Genomic DNA, 20304 nt, shown 5'->3' with positions numbered 1-20304 from the left:
TTACTTTTCAAATCATCATTTCATCTGAGAAAATACACTAATATACACATTCTCATAATAATATAGATATACAACACAAGCTTTTATAAGTTTTAAAATCATTTCTCAAATTCAATGATTTCCAACACATATTTACTGCGAAGTTCCTAAGAATATGGAAGATTATCTGTCCATACATGTAAGAACCCGAACCGTGGTATGTGGATTTAATATTTGAAAGAAGGGTAAAGTGGTTGAAACTACTTGACCCTTTATACGGACCCAGGTGTCACTCACTCATTCTAAATACATGTACATGTTCAAGATACGTAAACAACCTGCCCTAACCAGGGACATATGGGTATAAATCATACATAATTTTGATGTAAATGTCGTGGAAAAATATAAACATCCATTGGGATTTCTATTAGTCTTATACTAGAGCTTACTAATACATCCACAATTACATAAATCCACACATATAATAAATCCTGTTATTACAATCATCCAGAAAATAACTCCATCTAAGTTTAATACAGGATTCAAATGCTTACGTAAGTTAAACCAAAAATAATCTCCCAGACCCTTTAGCTACTAGGACCGACATACTGATGGACCTGAAAACAAAGGTTGTATAATAGGGTGAAACACCTCTCAGTAAGGAAGAAAGTGTTACAATAGTGTGTGACTGCATATATGCACATTTTCATACAGTTCATACATTTGAAACATTTATTTATAATACTGTAATATATAACATATATCTACACATCAAGTATTTAAATCATGCATATGATTATTAGAACAACGACCAGCTTGTCATACATGTATTGCCTATTTATCTCGTGGCACGGATTGTGCACTGATATCTCCAACAATGCCCTGTTTGTGCAGACATTTGTCGAGTATCTAATATAGTCCGACTGCCCCCATCTGGTTTATTATTTCACTAGTGGTTTCATTACACTTGCTAGCCGACTATCTATGTACCCACACTGGTTTACATGTGTGGTTGCACTGTACCCTTCCAGCTGAGGAATTCCCTGCCATTGGGAGTATCTTTCAACTACATTAATAAAGCTTTTTCAATTTCTTACATTGGAGTATCTTTCAACCCCTATTACTGGAGTATCTTTCAACTCCTTATAATAGTAAGTTGTGGTTCCATTTATCATATATACAATTTATAGCAAAATATAGTAGTCTGTGCAATTCCAGTATTTTCACAAATTCAGATAATCACATCGGGTTCAAACTGGCGTCTATCCACTCAGTTTACCCTTTTTACATATATGCAGCTCGGTGTATAACCGGCCTCTGTTTTCCGCATTTTTAGTATAACAAATTGGAACTCCGTTCTCATAATCTATATCAATAGTATAGAAAATTCATACATTTCCCTTCAACATATATCACACGAGTTTAGTCCAAAAATCCGCTAAACGATAAAAATCCAGTAAACATCATTTAAATGAAAAGTAAAGTATTCAAGCATCTCTTATTACAATATAAATGCAAATAAGTAATTTTCATAAGATTTGGAGATCATATGCCAAAATCTTCATTTTTACGAAAAATCGTAAAATCGTAAAACCGACATTTCTACTCGGTAGAATTTAGCAAATAAGCAGTTAAATCATACATATAATTATAAACTAGCTTTTTAGTGGTTTAGTTTTCCAAAAATACGGTTGTAATCAATTTTCCCTTACCTTAAACTTGAACGAAACCTCGTACGAACACGGTCCAAATCGACAACCTGGGACCTCAAAACCTAAAAACCACATAACATAACCTTACCATAACTTCGACTACTACCCAAATATCCAATAAAATTTGAGATCAAATCCTTACCTCAATTTTTTTGGGAAAATCCAAAAATATTCAAAACGACGATCCGATCTGCTAAAGTTGTAGAGTTTCCTCCTCTGATCCACACAGTACCCTTCGTTTTTGGAAATGGGCGACGAACGGCGAAGAATCTTATAGAGAGAGAGAGATATTTCGTTTGTAGAGAGAGAGAGAGAGAGAGTTTGGAAGCAAACTTAGCTTCTAAGCAACTGAAAATGGATATTTATAGAGCCTTTGACCAAGTCCAACTCGTCGACGAGACAGCGTCTTCGTCGACGAATCCACCACACAGCTCGTCGACGAGGCCATTTTTTTCGTCGTTGAGTCCAAGTTCTGGATATTTCTCTGATCTGCTCGGTATTTGCTCGTCGATGAGGCTCTGAATTTTGTTAACGAGGATCTGAAGGACTGCGTCGACGAACGTGACCCTTCATCGACGAACCCAGCTTATACAGGTTTGGGTCTCTACAATGGTAATTTGGGCAAGCTTCGTCAACGAAGCCAGAGTTCATCGACGAAGTCCCTTCTGTTCTCGGGGATGAAATTCAGTGTCTCATTGACGAGGAGATCCAGAGGGATTTTGGGAAAAATCTGGAACCTCGGTTCGTCGACGAGGCCACCGTCTCGTCAACAAAGGCAATGGTGGACTCGTCGACGAGGACACCAATTCGTCGATGAATTCACCCGAGTCAAAGGGCTATAAATATCCAAAAGGGTTGCTTCCAAGCTAAGTTAGCTTGATTTTCTCTCACTCTCTCTCTAGAACTCGAAGCTCTCTCTCTCTCTCTCTCTCACTCTCTCTCTAGAACTCGAAGCTCCCTCTCTCTCTCTCTCTCTCTCTTTTGATTTCTTCTCCGTTCGTCCCTTGATTCGTAAATCGGACATTATTGCGAGGATTAGGGAAGGATTCTCTACGTTTCTAGCGGATCGGAATTTCGTTTTGAGCAATTTCGGGTTTTGCACTAAAGTCGAGGTAAGGCTCGATTTTCGTTTCTGATTCAGAATATGTGTAGTAGTACAAATTGTAAGCATGTATTGTACTGTGGTTTGTAGGTTTTGGGGTTTCGGTTCATAGTTTTGGGGACCATAGAGTTCGTAGTTAGAATTTGGGTTGAGTTAAGGGGATTCAGTTTATGTTAGTTTATTTTCGAAATCGGGATCAGTAAGCTTGCAGGCTATGATCGTATGTATGTTTTGGTAACTTATTTGGGAAAATCTATCAAGAAAAATACGGGATTTTTAGGTTACAGTTTTCGAAAAAATTTGGGAATTTCGGATATCATCTCTACTTTGTTTGGAAAACCGTTTGCTTAGTTTAAACTGTATTATTGAGATGACTGTTATCTATATTTGTATAAACTATATACTTGAATTGGAAAATGATATGTTTTGCCACAAACCAAATAAGTGTGGTATGTATGGTTGTATGTAATTGTTCCAAGTATTTTGTAAAACAGTTATGTGGCGGCTAATTACCATACGCTGATATGTATAGGAGTGTGAGCTCTAAAATGTTTTCAGGTTTTGTGAAATCGGCTAGTGGCGGCTAAATACCGTACGCCGAAACAGCTATGTAGCGGCTAATTACCGTATGCTGTACCATGTACCGGTGTGAAAACCGTGGGAAAGAGTGCTCGACTCTATATCCGAGGGTGTGAAATATCACTACGTATCCCGGCTGGTCACCGAGGGGTGTGAGCTACACTGTATTGGCAATATAATCACTGTGAAGTTTCGGGTTTCATGGAGTAGTTGCGTGTTGGCAATGTAATAGCTGTGAAACTTCGGATTCATGGAGTAGTTGCGTACTAGTGTAAGCTACATCATATTGGCAATGTAATCGCTATGAAGCTTCGGGTTTCATAGCGTAGTTGCGTATTAGTGTGACGACACTGATCGTATGTTTTGGGTATCGTATGTACTGGAATGAATTTGTGAAAATACTAGAACTGTATGGAAATGTTTCGAACTGTATCGTATTGTATAGTATTATGTTTTGCGTAAAATAACACTGGTATGCCACACATTGATATAACCTACTTTCTTCCTTATTGAGAGGTGTCTCACCCCGAATGTGCGTACATTGTTTTCAAGTTTATCAAGTAGCCGTAATTAGCATCCTAGCAATTGGAAACAGGGGTGTCACTAGCTGCTGTTAGTACCTGATTAGGTACGAGATTTTGTAACCGGGTTATCGTGATGATTTTTGTAGATACCCGGAGTATGTATGGTAATTATGGGATTGTATACCTTAGTATTGTATGGGTTCGTGTATCCTAGCTTTGTATAGACTCTAGTATGGTAGGTTATATAGATAGATGAAGCATTTTCCGCTACGTAACTAATGAGTATGGATGTATATGTGTATGTGTATAGGGCATCCGTGTATCCCACGGGGTCGTACCCTCTTATTATATTGTATCATGTATGTTTGAATTGATACAGAGACAGGTTAGGTTACTATATTCACACTAGGGACCCATTTGCAGTTTGAGGCGTGACAGCTTGGTATCAGAGCTAACCAGGTTGTTAGATCTTGTAGACTTGGTTAGGTGTATTGATGTGCACATACCAAAGTATAGGATGTAGGAAATGGGTAGGGTAGGTCAAGGTTTGTGATGTTGCTAGACGGGGACTCATTGGTGGTGTTCTGTGTCCTTCCTAGAATAACGATTTCAGAAAGATCACGACAAACCATTGATGGATTCGTGTCGGTGTGATGTGGCAGGCTTAGACCTGTGAGAGTAATAGTTGACATGATTAGGTCTATGATTGTGTTAACTGTGTACGATATATGAATTCTAACCGATTCCTATTATGTGTTCAGAATGGAGTTTAAGGATAATAACTTGGAGGGTGGCTCCAAGGAGACAACAAGCGATGAGTCTCCTTCTGTGTCTCGTGGTTTGGCGAGACAGGTGATCCGAGAGATTGGACAGAGCGTTAGGAGACGCAAGAGCTCTTCTACTAATGCGGGGTGTACCATTGAGAGGTTCACACGCATGCACCCTCTGACATTTACGGGAGGACCTGATTCGATAGTGGCGGAGGATTGGGTTGAAAAGATCGGGAGGATTTTGGAAGTCCTCCACTGCACTGAGAAGCAGAGGATCTTGTATGCTACCTTCCAGCTGACTGGGGAGGCAGGGCATTGGTGGACTGCGGTAGGTCTGCTCGAGAGGCAGAGATCTGGTCCATCTGGTATGACGTGGGGCCATTTCAAGGAGGTATTTTTTGAGAGATACTTTTCGGTCTCCTCTCGGGATGCGAAGGTCGATGAATTTTCAGGCCTGACGCAGGGAACTCAGACGATGCAAAAGTATACCGCCAGATTTATCGAGTTATCTCAGTTTGCGTCGTACTTGATTTCGAATGAGCACGAAAAGGCTCGGAGGTTTGAGAGGGGTATGAGGAAAGACATCCTTGTGGGGATGTTACAAATCCGTGAGTTCTCTGTCTTGGTGGATTAAACCACCATAGTTGAGACCGACCTTCGGGGAGATGAGGTAGTGCAGGATCAGGGGAAGAGGCCGGTATCTTCTGGTCCTCAAAGTGGTCCTCGGCAGGGACAGTAGAAGAAGAAGAAGAGTTACAGTTTCGGTTATCGGCAGAACACCGAACGGCAGAGTTATCAGGGGGATCCATCCCCCGCACCATGCACCAAGTGCCGTAAAAGGCACGATGGCGAATGTCAGCCGTTCTGGGTTAACTACTACAACTGTCAAGCTGGGCCACATGTCACGGAGCTGCCAGGCACCGAGGAGAGACATGCCTGCATAGAGCCAGAACTGTGGGAGTAATCAAATGCCTTGGGGGAACTACCAGGCAACCATGGCTCCGGCGAGGGTATATTCACTGACTCCAACAGATGCGGAATACGCTGGGAACGTGGTGACAGGTACCATGTTATTGCTTTCGAATAGAGCTATTGTTTTATTTGATTCGGGGGCAACCCATTTTTTCATACCTGCTAGTTTTATGAAGTTGTGTGGGGCTGAAACCTGTGTGATAAATGAGATGTTGTCAGTGACTACGCCGACTAAGTGTAACGATCTGTAGTAAGTTGTTAGGGAACTGCCCAGTGGAAATTCGAGGGAGGCTGCTACCAACGAACCTTATAGTATAAGACATGTATGGTTTTGACGTCATACTGGGAATGGATTGGCTATTCTTTAGTTTTGCAGTGATTGATTGTCGTAGGAAGGTAGTAGTGTTCAGACCTCCTGAGGAGCAGGAGTACGAGTTCGTAGGATCGTGTGTGCGTTCGACGCCACAGGCTCTATCAGCATTACAGGCGAGGAGGCTACTCTTGGACGGGTGTCAAGGTACCTAACTTGTGTGAAGGAACCGCCGCGGGATGAGTTGAGACTCGAGGATATTCAAGTTGTCAATGAGTTTCCAGATGTGTTTTCTGATGATTTACCCAGTTTACCTCCGGATCATGAGGTGAAGTTTTCGATAGAGTTGCTGCCTTGCAAGGCACCGATCTCTAAAGCTCTGTATTGGATGGCTCCAGCAGAACTTCGAGAGTTGAAGGAGCAGTTGTAGGAATTACTGGACCAGGGTTTTATTCGACCGAGTGTTTCGCTTTGGGGAGCTCCAGTTTTGTTTGTGAAAAAGAAGGACGGGTCGAAGCGTATGTGCATTGATTACCGTGAGATCAACAAAGTGACGGTGAAGAACCGTTACCCTTTGCCTCGTATAGATGATATCTTTGACTAGCTGTGGGGAACGCAGGTCTTTTTGAAGATCGACCCATGGTCAGGGTATCATCAGGTGGGGATTATAATTTGTAAGAAATTAAGGAAAAGGGAGAAATTAGCTTACCCTAGGAGATACGTCTACACCGCTCCTACCACCAATCAGCTCCGGTAGAAATGATGGCAGCGGAGAATGAAGTCCAACGGTATATTCCGATTTTCGATCGGGCGAGAATTAGTCACGAAACTGAGGAGAGAGAGAGAATTTTAGAGAGAGAAGGGGGGGCGCTGGCCCTGTGTAGGATTCTAATTCACTTGAAGCTAGAAGCTTCAGGTGATTTGATATATATATATATATATTAATATTATAATAATAATAATAATAATAATATTTAAATAATATTAATAATAATATATTTTATTAATAAAAATAAAAATAAATTTTAATTATTATTCTTTTTTTTCTTTTCTTTTTTTAATTAATTAATTAATTTTTTTGAATCACTCCACTAATTTTGTATAGTCATTTTTGGGGTTATTATAGCAATGAATCTGACAAGAATAATAATTAGATAATAAAATTTTTCTGTGTATTTTTCATTTATTTATTCATTTGTTTTTGTTTTCGTTGTCTTGTTCTAATGCCCTGTTCAGTTAGAAGTCATCAATGGACTCGATGTCGAAGACGGCGACATCCTTATAGGTGGCCATCCCACAACCTGATTGCTCCCAATGAACAAAATTAATTATAGTAATGACTAATGAGTAATAGTTAATAATTTTAAATAATATTTATTTTTAAAAATTTTTGAAATAACTCATATTTGGTCTGATTCACACCTTCCAACTTCGCTTCATTTTTTTTTTCCTGCCATTTCAATTTGCATGTCTATTCTCCAGCAACATCGCAGCTTTCCACAATGGATGAATCTCTATTGCTCCTATATTTGTGCATGGAAGCAATGACTACAGAGATACTCTCTGGTAATTTCAAAGCCGTTGCTCTGTGTGCTACAATAAAGTGTGCAAGCAGTTATACAATAGAATTATTTTTCTTTTATGTTTTTATTTTTTATATTGTGGTTGCTCTACATTACATGATCTAATGAGTAACTTTTTAATGTTGAAAACAAAAGCAAACGAATAAATAAAAAAAAATTACGTAGAAGAATTTATTATCTATTTATTACTCTTGTCAAATTCATCGCTGTCATAAAAGAATTTATTTCTCGATTTATTATGCAGAAGAATTTATTTCTCAATTTATCATTTTAAAAAATATGTATTAAATAATTTTTTTTTTAGGAAAATAATTCTCGGAATGACACGTGACAAATCTCGTTACTATAAAAGAATTTATTTCCACACAGAAAAATTTATTTTTTGATTTATAATTTTTTAAAAATATATATAAAATAATATTTTTTTAAGAAAATAATTTCTAAAATGACATAGGACAAATCTCGCTACCATAAAAAAATTTATTTATTGATTTATTTCGGAGAACAATTTATTTCGGTCGCTTAGTCCTTGTGTTTCATTTTATTAATAATTTTTTAAAAAAAAAAATTAGCAGTGCCAGCTTAGATCTCAGACGGCACGCAATCAGAGTGTGCCTGGACGCAACTGCTGGTCAGGTTCATTTTCCTCTTCTCTTCTATTTTTATTGCTAAGAGCGGAATAGCTGGAAGGCAACAAAAAAGTCATCATTCAACAAACAAGTCCACGCTGTCAGATGCCAAATGAGTCTTTTTTTTTTAAAAGAAATAAATTACAAAATTATAAGGAGATTGCAAAATAATGATTGGGTTTACTTGCGGGATGGCTTTAAAATATTAATTATTCTACTTATTATTTCCCAACATAATTCAATAGATATTATAAGTTACTGAAACTAATAATTCAATTATTTTATATATACATAAATATTCTCTTAAATTCTTAATTATATAAATATTGGTAATCCACAATGATTTGTGGCGGTCTTAATATTTTTAACATTATGTATTATATACACAAAAGAACGATAATCCTAAATTTTTTACAAAAGTATCGCATTATTTTTTTTTATCATTTCTATTTATTATCTTACATTTTATTATTTTTTCCATCTTTCATGTTAATTACAACTAATAAAATTGATCAATGATAGCAAATAAATTTCTTTCAATTACTTCATTTCAATTATATCCTTCTTTAACTCTTGTTACCATTACCATAAAGTAAATTCTTATATTATGGCAAGAGTTTTGTTTTGTAATTCAAATTTAATATACACAGAGTTAACAGCTCATTAGTAATGGGATGTGATTATGAAACCACCATTAACACTCTTGCGTAACTAACATACCAAAGTCAACAGGCATATTCATGAGAAGAAATGGTTATAAGACCGCTATTAAAATCTTCTGCATAAATACCTTTAAATTATTCATAACTCCCATATAACGCAATAATGAGCTAGTGAATGCTAAATTGAAAGAGGGTTAACCTCCGATCCTCCACCACTATAAAAGTGTACTCTGAGAGGAGGTAGACATCTCATTTTTACTTACTTTTATATTAATATTTTAACCTAAAGCCTCCTACAGTTCCTAACTTAGGTATCATAGTGATCTCTCGAGTCCTTCAAACCATCTACATTTGATTCTTTTCAGGTGGTCACGATCGAAGGACGATTCACCAAAGACATTCGATTTTTAACAGCAAGAAAATTAATAATTTTTGTAAGAAAAGGAAATATATGCAAAAAAAAAAAAAATGTAGAGTAGTGAAGTGTTGGTGTAGAATATCATTTCTTTTTTAAAATGAGAATTGAAAATACTATTTAGAAAATACTAGCCCTTTTCACCATGATGAAAAGTGAAAACGTCTTTTAACTAACCAATGCATTGCCTGCCACCAATCTTGACTTCCTACATACAACTAACTTGATTCATTGTGACGTGAAATCGCAAAACCTCCTCCTTGATGTTGATCTAGAAGCTCATCTCTCCAATTTCAGTCAATGAGGTAGGATTAAAAGAATAAAATTAATTCAAATATTATAGGAATAATTTTGTATTGTAATTTAAATTAATAAATTTTCTGAGAAAATGTATATGTTTTTTGAGTGTGTAAAAAAAAAAAATGTAAAGAGTTAGCCATACTATCATTTCTTTTTAAAACTAAGAATGGAAAATACTATTTGAAAAATATTAGCCTTTTTCGAGATTGTATGTGAATCTTATTCTTATAGGCAGGACGCCATCCCATCCAAGCTAACACAACAAATATGATATTTCATTTTTTTAGATTACGCATCGGATATCCACACGTCCGTTTTACGGTCCACGTGACTAATCCTGCGTCCCTTGAAATTGACCCCATAACTCCAAATGGAGGGTAAATTCAGGAGTCCAGGCGCGGAAACGAGCCCAAGAGAGTTTGAACACCTGATCTCGTGAAAGGCACTCTTGCAACCCGCACTACCACCTGAACCACACCCTGGGGGTCAAATATGATATTTCTTATTCATACTCTTTGACGTCGTGTTTAATGCTGAACTTTAACACCCCCACCCCCACAAAAAAAAAAAAAAAAATTTAATGTCATATCAAATAATATATTAAATTTGTCAAAATTTTATATTTGCGGATGCCTCAAATAAAAATTTTCAATTCGTACAATTTTTTGCGGATGCCTCAAATAAAAATATGCGCACCATAAATTTGGATTTCTGCACATTAAGTTGAATAAAACCAATAGATCTATGCTCTACAATTTGAAAACTATTTGTGGTTTCGCAAATTTTTATATAGTTTAATATTATGTTTTCTATCCCAAGTTCTATATCCAATTTGAAATAGTGAAACGGCTTGCTCAGAAGACAGCTGCAGCACTTGAACTTCTCAACTATAAAGATAAAAGGCCAGGCTTGCCCAAGTTCAAGGGTGGGCTCACTTAAATGCAGTGTTTACAGTTTCATTTGGGTCCAACATGGGCTCACATTGACATGGGCCTTACTCAGATGGGGGGAGATCTCATTTGTACTATTTTAGATCTTTTTCTTTTCTTTTCTTTTTATAACTTCAAAATCATATGCTCACATTTAAAATAAATTTTGATCATGTTTAAAATATGAAGTAAAATTATATCATTTATATTGTATTAAATATGATAATTAATTTTTACAATATCATATAGCATTGCAGACCTGCACTGTTATAGTATATAAAATGCAATAGCATGTCTATCATTTGAAAAAAATTAAAAGATTTTAATAATTTTAACAGTAGATGGCCCAAAAAAACACAGGCAAATATGAGCAATAGTTATGATACTGCCAACAAAATATATATATATATATATATGTGTGTGTGTGTTTTTTCACAATAGAAAAAAACATCTCATTCCAAGAGGCATCTCCTAAAGTGCAGCACTGCAACTACAGCTCACCGGTAGACCACTGCTAAAATGAGAAGCTAGTTCAAATAGCATTTAGGCTTTAGACCCCAATCCTGCCGCTATTATATTCAGAACAGCCTGCCTCCAAAAACTGGTTGTTTATGCTCAAACCAAGTCAATGCTGGCCTGGCATCATCAAGAGGGGGAGAGAATATGAATCACAAGGCCACTTTACAATTCCCAAAAACAGAGATGGCCAAATGAATCACAACCACTTTATAGAGGATGCATCAATTAGCTATCATCACTTTCATTTCAAGAGTATGGTCATTCTCACGATATTTCCATATTTGATAACAGAGCAAGATGCATACTTGGTGGTTCGGGAACACAAGTCAAGTGGATCACAGTGAGTTCTCCTGCCACTATGACTGTGCCTGTGCATGCTCTGGTTTATGTGAGTACTCATAATCGAGATGTACAAAGGCGCGCTCAATCTCAGGCAGGAGCTCAAGCTTCACCTGCAAGGATTCTCCAATGTCATGTGCCTCTTGCAAATGCATGCTCGCAGGAAGGACAATGTCAACCTCCACAAAGTAGTGAGACCCAAAAGTGTAAGCCCGAACAGTGTCAATGTGCTTTACGGCTTTGTGGTGATTCCAACAAAGGTATGTGAGCTTTTGAAGGTATTCTGGTGCAGCTGATTTTCCCACTAGGGAGTTCACATTTTCCAGCACTGTCATTGACCATGTCCGGATGGTGTACAAGGCCAACTGCATCAAATCCAAAGCTTGCATGTTAATAAAGGTCCATACTGATAAAATTCAGATGGCATAAAAGAAGCAATGAGGTGCACTGAATAGGTTAAAATTTTGATGAAGAAATAAACAACAATTTAATGGATCCAACAAATCAGATCATCTCCATTGTCAGAGTAACCAACAAACAAGAGGTATCAGATAAATCAAACAGTTATATTGTACCTTTTTTATTTCTTACAATTCCAGAGACCATCATGGATATGCAACTCTATAACAAAATATAATAATGATTTGGCCCAAAATAAACACAAAAGAGAGGTGCTCTTCAATGGTTTTGTTATGCGAACAGAAACCTTAAGAATATTAAAAAGAATAAAATGTTATTTTATTTCCTCTTTTTGTGGGTTGGGGAAGTTAGAGAGAGAGAGAGAGAGCACTCACAATAATAGCTCCAAAGGGGTCTATCCAATCATTAAAATAATTAGCAAGGAGAGCAGCAATGAGACCAATGACATTGGTGATGACATCGAAAAAATGATCCTGAGCATAAGCTTTGACAATCTCATTGGTAAATGAGCGACAATAAAGAACCAACAGGAGTTTTACCAAAGTCACTGAAATCATAATGCCCACAACCCATTGCTCTTGATCTTTTGTCAAGCTGAACTCAACCTCCTGTGAAGGATACATTTGATTAACCAATAGACGAGAACAATGAGAGGGTACATGAGAGGGCTTATACTTGCAAGAGTAATCATCAGTTCCCAGCTTCTCCACAAACAGAAGATAAATTCATCAATTGAAATGGGAACTACACACAATTTAATCAGTCCCTTACATCAGAAAATAGCGTGCGCAAAGACTCCATGATTATCTGCAGTCCCAGAGTTGCCATGACAGAAGCAAAAACAAGAATTCCCTGCACAGCATTTCTTAAACATCAGATTTTAGTATCATGGTGCCATTGCAATGGTTCACAGAACTACTTGGCATTGAAAGTTACAAAATTAGTGAGTTTGACCTTGAGGACCAATTCACAATGGCCACGTACAACATAAACAGATGCAGTCTATGAACCAAGTATCTAGAAGACGTCAAATTCATATATATATATATATATATATATATATATATACAGCATATTCTCATAGAATTTAAAAATATTATTTGCCATCTTGCTCCACCATTCTAGCCAGGCCATTGGGCCTAGACAACAAAGTAATAACTTACCAAAAAAATATAATAATAATTCCAAAATTATGGCCATTCAAAGATATTCTATTTCAGCAATGTTTCTCAATAAAGAATAGGATGTAATATCATGCTTAGAAGTCAAAACAATAACAGAAAGAAAATTATCACTCAATGGCAATGCAGCACTTTAGAAACAAAAGAAGGGGGGTGCAGAAAAATAGGCCATCCTCCGAGCACGAAAATGATTACGCTCCGCCAACAAACAAAGGGTAGCATACAGAAATCTAATGAAAATCTCAGTCTAATCAAGTAATACGAATCCCATTTGGCCAATATGTAGGCAGCCTAGTCAACGTTTCTGAGGGTATAACCTGCTTGGATTTCAGTGATCTACTTGCCATCAATACCTATAGTAGACAAGAAGAGATCATTACCAGGAGCACATCACAAAGCCCCAAGGGCAGTATTTATTATTCAGCCTCAGGCCTTTTGGCTACATAAGAAATCATTTAACTAGCATAATCAAAAGTTTTATAGGACAGCTATAAGACCAGCTATGCTATATGGATCAGAATGTTGGGCGACGAAGAAACATAATATCCAAAAAGTAAAAATTGCCGAGATGAGGATGCTTAGATGGATGAGTGGTATAACATTGAAAGATAAATTAAGGAATGAACATATTCGTGGTAAGTTAGGTGTAGCTCCTATAGAAGATAAGATAAGGAAAGGATGACTCAGATGGTATGGACACTTGCAATGTAGGCCTTATAGTGCACCTGTGAGGAAGAGTGACTTAGTTACTGTGGGGGGCAGTAGAAGGGGTAGGGGTAGACCTAAAATAACTTGGGAGGAGATAGTGAGTAAAGATTTAATATCTTTGAATCTATCAAAAGAAATAGTCCATGATCGCATAAATTGGCGGAAAAGGATTCATATAGCCGACCCCAGTTAGTGGGACTAAGGCTTGGTTTTGTTGTTGTTGTTGTTGTAATAAAAAATTTTCATTTTGAGTGCTCAATATTAGTTATTTAACAGATCACACCCTACCATTATGATCACATTATTCTTATCCAGTACAGCCTAACCATGGCCTCCTGTCCTTGCTGAAGAGAATCAACAAGAATCTCATGCAAAATGCCTCATGTTTCAAAGAACAGCCAATGTCAATGTTGTTCATTTCACATTCAAGCGTCAGATGCCAAGAATCCAAGAATTAAATGCCTTATTGTGATTTGTGAGCAAAATCATGTGCATGCCATGTCGCTGCTACACACCTAAGTTGTGAGGAAGCAAAAAATGTGTAGGCCAAATGATGTCACACACCATAAGAAAGGCAACAATCCCTTGTAAACCTTCATGCTAACAGCAAACACATCAACTGTCAAATCATACTCGGTCCATGGTCGTGCAAAAACTAATGTCACGGCACACTAATACAGTCACACACACACACAAAAGCAAGATGGCAATGTCCAATGATGAACAAGAAACAAAAATGCCCCCAAAATAAAAAGAAAAGACGAATTCATGATTGCACAACTCATGAAAAGTTTAAGTATGCATTTGTCCATAACAATAAATAATTTTCAGATGGACTAACCAGAGGCTGCATACGTTTCTTCCCAATAGGGTATTGATATGGATTTGGAGTCTGCATAGAGAATGCGGTAAACCACAAGATAAAGCCTGAAAGAAGGTCAAGAAGTGAATCTAATGTAGATGCAATTATGGCCAACGAACGACTCCTGATAGATGCATAAACTTTGGCAGCAAATAGCACCATGTTTGCAACATTTGATATTCTAATGGCAGTTGTCTCACTTCTGGCCAACTTCTCTTGTTCTTCCTACAATCAGTATAATTACTGTGTTAGTCCTTGGCATATCTTTGTATTACAAAGTAGAATAATGAACTTGTAGTCTAGTACAATCATATAAATAATGAAGAACATGTGGCAGTATAAACCTTTGACATCCCAGGAACAAAACCTCGCTCTGCTAATGCATCCATTTCATTAAAGCCCTCCAGCATTTCTACCTGCTGCTGGTAATACTCCGCAACAGTATCTTCTGTAACTGGAGCCATTGAGAAAAACAAATGAGAAAACTGCACGATGTCATCAAGCATCAACTGTAAGTATCCTATTATTTGCACACTGTGTACTTGTAGACAAAAATGAAGCAAGCCTCAATTCTTAACTACTTGGGTTAGCCTGTGATGTGCTTCTTTGTTTTCCTCCCCATAAATTATATGAAATAGAAATTAGAAACAAGAATTTCAGCACAGACAATTACGAAGGGGACTTTTCAGGTTTTCTAGGTCATTGCTTTTAAAGATCGTCTCACATGTATAAAACAGACCAGCATCCAGACCAGGTTATGCATAAGGTACCAGAAAAACAGAAGCAAACAAAAGATAATTCATATGGCATATCAAAAGCAATTTTTAGCATTTGAGGTGCTCATATGCTTTTATGAACCATTGTTCAGTTCTTGGAACTGTTCTGTCTTCTAGACGATCATAGTTTAAAACCTTTCCTGTAATAATTCAAAGTTTCTGCTTGGAAGTTTTTAAGTAAAAAATATAAAATTTCATAGTTCTAAATTCTATCAAAGAAGTTTAGAAGATGTTTCATTAGTTCTATTCAGTTTCCAGGATAATATAGGAAGCCAATACAACTGTCTATCCTTACTGACTAGTGTTTGATTCTCGAGAAACAATAAACAGCAGAAAAGAAATTTTGTTCACTACCAAAAAAAAAAAAAAACAGGATAAACATATAATTTATACAGGCCACACACTTATCAAACTAAAGCCAGAAGTTTGAATTTCTTGTGATAAAAGCAAACTTACAATCTGGGCTTCCACCAATTGTCAGAAACTGCAGAAAAGAAACTACTTGAGGATTACAACTCAACGGTTCAGTTTTTCCTTAATCAATAAAAATTCAACTGCTTTTTCGTCATAATTTCCTTGATCCCCTTGCAATCGATTACATGAAGCTCTCTAAACCCGCAAAATGATTTTAAAAAAAAAAAACCCACCTTCACAAATAAAATCAACCTTTTTTTCTCATAAATTTTCTCTTTCAAAGAACTGCCTCTGCCCGCTTAATTAACCATTCAGAAATGTGATGTGTTCAGAAATGAAATCCATATTTATACCAATCAAGAAATCAACGATACAGGACCTATATGCCAAAGAAAACTAAACCCGTTAAACCCTTTGTTCCATCGATAAACAAGAACCGCTGAACGAGCATATTCCCTAGGGAAAATATATGGATAAATTCGACGCACAAACGTAAAAAATTCCACAAATCCTCACTATAAAATAGCAGAAAATAAAGTAAAAGGCTATAGATCGCAGCCCAACAAACGAAAACAATAAAATAATCTGATGAACAGATTAAACAAAATAAAATAGCACGACAAAATGAATCATCCCAGAAAAGAGCAGAAAGAGAACATCACAAATAGGCATAGGCGCGCGCGCACACATAGGAAGGAAAAATAGGAGGAAAGGGAAAAAAGCGAAATTACCTAAAACCCCGAGGTAGTCGTGAAGGCCTCGAGGGGGCTTCTTCTCTTTGTGCTCGGAGAGCTCAACGCCGTCGAAGTTCAACCGCCAGGAACGATCGCCATTGTTAGAGTCCACCAAGAGCAGACGCTCCTCGGAGGCGTCGGCATCGCCGTTCAGAGTCAGAGGTTCTGCCATTTTCCGGCGGGCTAAACCCTAGGGATGAGAGAGAGGACAGGCTCCGAATCCGGTAGAGTGCGGTTATGTTCGAAAATCTAACGAGAACCGAAGGGCATTTCGGGAATTCTGTGGACGGCTGCGGTGGTTGTTGGAGTGAGCGGAAGTTTTCGAGCCGGGGAAGAGAGACGCGAGTAAAACAGAGTTGTGAAAACGAGTGTAGAGAAAAGGACACCGGTAACTTCAAGACCACGCGCGGCCTTTTACCGGTCGGTGTGCGCCAGGTGGCGGAATGAGATTTGGATCACCTGGTGCGTGGTGCACACAATAGAATCTCATGGTATCCCCGTGATCAGAATATCGTCAGGCCCACCACTAGGTGCGGATAATGCCCTGGCTGATGTTCATTACGTTGTACAGATTGATGACACGTGTACGTCGATGGCGGCCTTCTCGCAAAAAATATTTTGGTTAGTCTAATGGAACAAAAGATCATGCCTTTGAATATTAGGTAATTTTTAATTAATAATTATTAATTAAATCAAACATTTTCAAAATGATTCACTGTACGTATTACCTAGCTTAATAATTTTTGCCCAATGAACATGAGTGTATTATAATAATTCTTAATAAAAACTTGTCTAGGTTAGAGTTTTAAGAAAATAAAAAAAGGAAAATAATAATTAACAAAATATAATGGTATATCTTCCGTATTAGTCAATACAATACTATTGAATATACTAAAATCAAACATATTGTGTTATCTATAAATAAATAAGAGGCACATACTATATTTTGTTGTTTTATGATATATTGCATTTATTGCAAGTAAATGCATATATCATTTTGGTCTAAATATCCATAATCCATGGGTTAATCATAATCGAATTGAAAATTGAATGCCATTATTAAAAAAAATAAATAGCAAACATTGAACCTGACAAATCATTTAACTAAAAAATCGATTAATCTAGATGATTTCAAATTTGTTCAGTTTTCAAGTATTTTTGAACAGTCGGAATGTTAAGTGCTAAGGTATAGTAGGGAATTTGGCAACATTATAAAAATATAAATTTGAAGGAATTTTCACTCTTTGTGTTTAATTATTAAGGGAAATGAAAAGGATAAATTTTTTAATTTTATATATAATTAATATGTTTAAAAAATTTAGCAAGTTTTTATTTTGATATTCAATATAGATTATGAACAGTTCTCAATTTGAAAAATTAGTCAAAATAATTGAGGTAATACATCTATAAATGTTAATAATTAGATTATCTTATTCTATTACAATAATAACATTACATTAAATTCATTAATAATTTATTATTTTAAATATAATAATATAATATAATAACACCAAATTATAGGGGCGTTATTCTTAATAAGTACAATTTGATTTAAAAAATGAATTTTCATAGAATTACATATAATGAAATGCATTTTTTTATTAAAAAAAAAAATTTAAAAAAAATATAAGATTTTTATATCTAAACAAATATAAGAATTGTTGAAATTACATTTTCAGCAATAATCGAAAACGCCGGGAGCCAAACATTCCCTAGGGGCTGGGAGTGGTAGTGGTAGAGTGGGGAGAAGCAGGGGAGGCGTGACGTGTAAGACTAAGATTAATCCACCAGTAGGCGACCGCACGATTCCTACGGATCATCGGGGGTCCTCTGTGGGTCCCGCACGGTTCCTCCCCTTCGATTGGACGGATGATTCGAACAGATAAAAGGTGTGTACCGTGGCCAGGACGACGGGCAGGTGAAATCCCTCCCGCTTATCTATTCTCCGACCTTTTCATCACAGCCGTTGATTCATGTTGGGATCCCACGCGCCGGAATCCCACCACCCGCTCTATTACTATATATTATAATATTCTATCATAGTTGAATATAATGTCGTGGCATCAATGATGTACCCTTTGCAAAAAAAAAAAAAAAAATCAGATTGCAGAATGAGTCGGCTGACATCAAGGTATCAAATCAAAGTTCATTGTTTGATGATCACTTCTACAAATTTTCCTTACTGTTTTAAGTCTTGTTTGATTCTTGAAAAATCCAAGAGAACACGATTTATTTATATGCTTTCAAATCATTCTTTCTCCATCTTCATTCAAATTCAAATAATTTACTAGAATTTTTAGTTGGAGTAGTTCTATTATTGCTAGATGAATATAAATAATTTTTATACATCATTATGGTGCGGTGATTGGTGGAGTCACGTGCATATATTTTGAAATTAAACATGGTCACATGCCACTTGAAAAAATATATATTATTGTCTAATGGATTGGATTACTTAAAACTAGGGTAATTTATTTATTTAATAAATATTATTTTTCGTTTAAATTTTGTTTAGTCCTTTAGAAAATTCAATAGTTTGATTTATTTTATTAAGTTTGAAACTCCCCCTCCCCTTTTCCGATTGTTTTTTTCGATATTCAAATAATATATTAGACTTTTCATTATCATTATTATATTATTTATGTGCACTAAATTCAAATTGATACAAGGTGAATAGCAATTATGATAGTAAAAGGCCTAGTACCTACGGTAATAAAATTAATTTTTTTGTTGTTCAAAGTAATATTTTAGCATGAAGTAGAATCAAATGTTGATTCTTTATTTAGACTTATGATCTTTTTATTGAAGTTTGGTGCAACAAAAGTGAATGTTAGATTATTAATAAAAGTCAAAGAGAGAAAAAATTAATTGATTTGATTGTATGATTGGAAAGCAAGAGTGTGGATGCATGAGATTTTTTGTAATGTTAAGAAATCAATATTATTTGCTCTGATTTTTTATTTTTATTTTTGGTTAATGAAATTGATGAAAAAATATAGTATGAAGATGATTTTTTTTAGGTTTATTGAACATCATAATATATAATATAGTATAGGTGCAAAATGTATATTTAAAGGATGAATATATATATATATATATATATATATATATATATCACATCAAAAGTTTTCATGAAAATATAAATTAAAAAAATAAAATTTATAAAAATTGGTAATAGTGACAGGAGATGATTATAATTTTATTTCATAAGAGAGAGAAGTTAAGAAAAAATTCCATAAGTAGCGATACTGGAGAAAGTGTTGGTTAAATATTTTTGTTGATTATATCTTTTATGTTTTGGCTTGTATTGTTTTTGTTTTATTTTTATTTTTTGAAAAAAGTTAAAAGATATTTTCACGTGGAAAACAAAACATGTGGTAAAAATTAAAACAAATATTAAAAAAAAAAAAAAATGTAAGGCAAAAAGAAAGCCATACAATTTTCAAAGTAACTAACCATGTGGTTTCACAAAATTGTAATAAAAATTTGAAAATTTTAAAAGAAGATATAGACAAAGCAGTCATGCCATAGACCCATCGCTTTAAGCATTTTTTTTTTTAAATATGATAATTCTAGTGAAAAATACATGTGTCATAGAATTTTCAGTTTTGAGCTTTATGAGAAACCATTTTCCTTTTATTTTCTAATTCTTCTATTTTCTATTTTTTTTTTTTGGTTACACAGGAAGGCTTGCTCATCGAATCCAGGACTCCATGTGTAGTCAAATGGAATCGAACCCTCCATGTTCGTACTTGATTGCTCATTACTTTACCACCACGTGGGGCTTCAAACTTTTTTTTTTTTTTTTGATTACGCACCGGGTATCCACATGTCCGTTTTACGGTCCACGTGACTAATCCTGTGCCCCTTGAAGTTGACCCCACA

General features: G+C 35.8%; 1 protein-coding gene across 3 annotated transcripts; it reads right to left on the bottom strand.

Annotated features, from left to right (window-relative positions):
* Positions 1 to 10767: 10767 nt before the first annotated feature.
* LOC131165585 (metal tolerance protein 11) lies at positions 10768 to 16866 on the bottom strand. 3 transcript variants are annotated; one of them, XR_009139604.1, is made up of 7 exons: positions 16417 to 16798; positions 14840 to 14949; positions 14475 to 14720; positions 12516 to 12596; positions 12119 to 12352; positions 11291 to 11689; positions 10768 to 11102 (listed from the first exon to the last, which is right to left on the bottom strand). XR_009139604.1 is itself a non-coding variant. In XM_058123513.1 (6 exons), the coding sequence occupies exons 1-6, from the start codon at positions 16589 to 16591 to the stop codon at positions 11342 to 11344; spliced, it is 1194 nt and encodes a 397-aa protein (XP_057979496.1). In that variant the 5' UTR covers positions 16592 to 16866; the 3' UTR covers positions 11154 to 11341. The 3 variants fall into 3 exon arrangements, 2 of the variants coding, with proteins under 2 accessions (XP_057979496.1, XP_057979498.1); XM_058123513.1 differs by lacking the exon at positions 10768 to 11102 and having other exon boundaries at positions 11154 to 11689; positions 16417 to 16866; XM_058123515.1 differs by lacking the exons at positions 10768 to 11102; positions 12119 to 12352 and having other exon boundaries at positions 11154 to 11689; positions 16417 to 16791.
* Positions 16867 to 20304: the final 3438 nt, after the last annotated feature.

This window comes from Malania oleifera, chromosome 10 (assembly GCF_029873635.1).
Source record: "Malania oleifera isolate guangnan ecotype guangnan chromosome 10, ASM2987363v1, whole genome shotgun sequence".
Classification (NCBI taxonomy): Eukaryota; Viridiplantae; Streptophyta; class Magnoliopsida; order Santalales; family Ximeniaceae; genus Malania; species Malania oleifera.
This window is presented reverse-complemented; position numbering and strand designations above follow the sequence as displayed.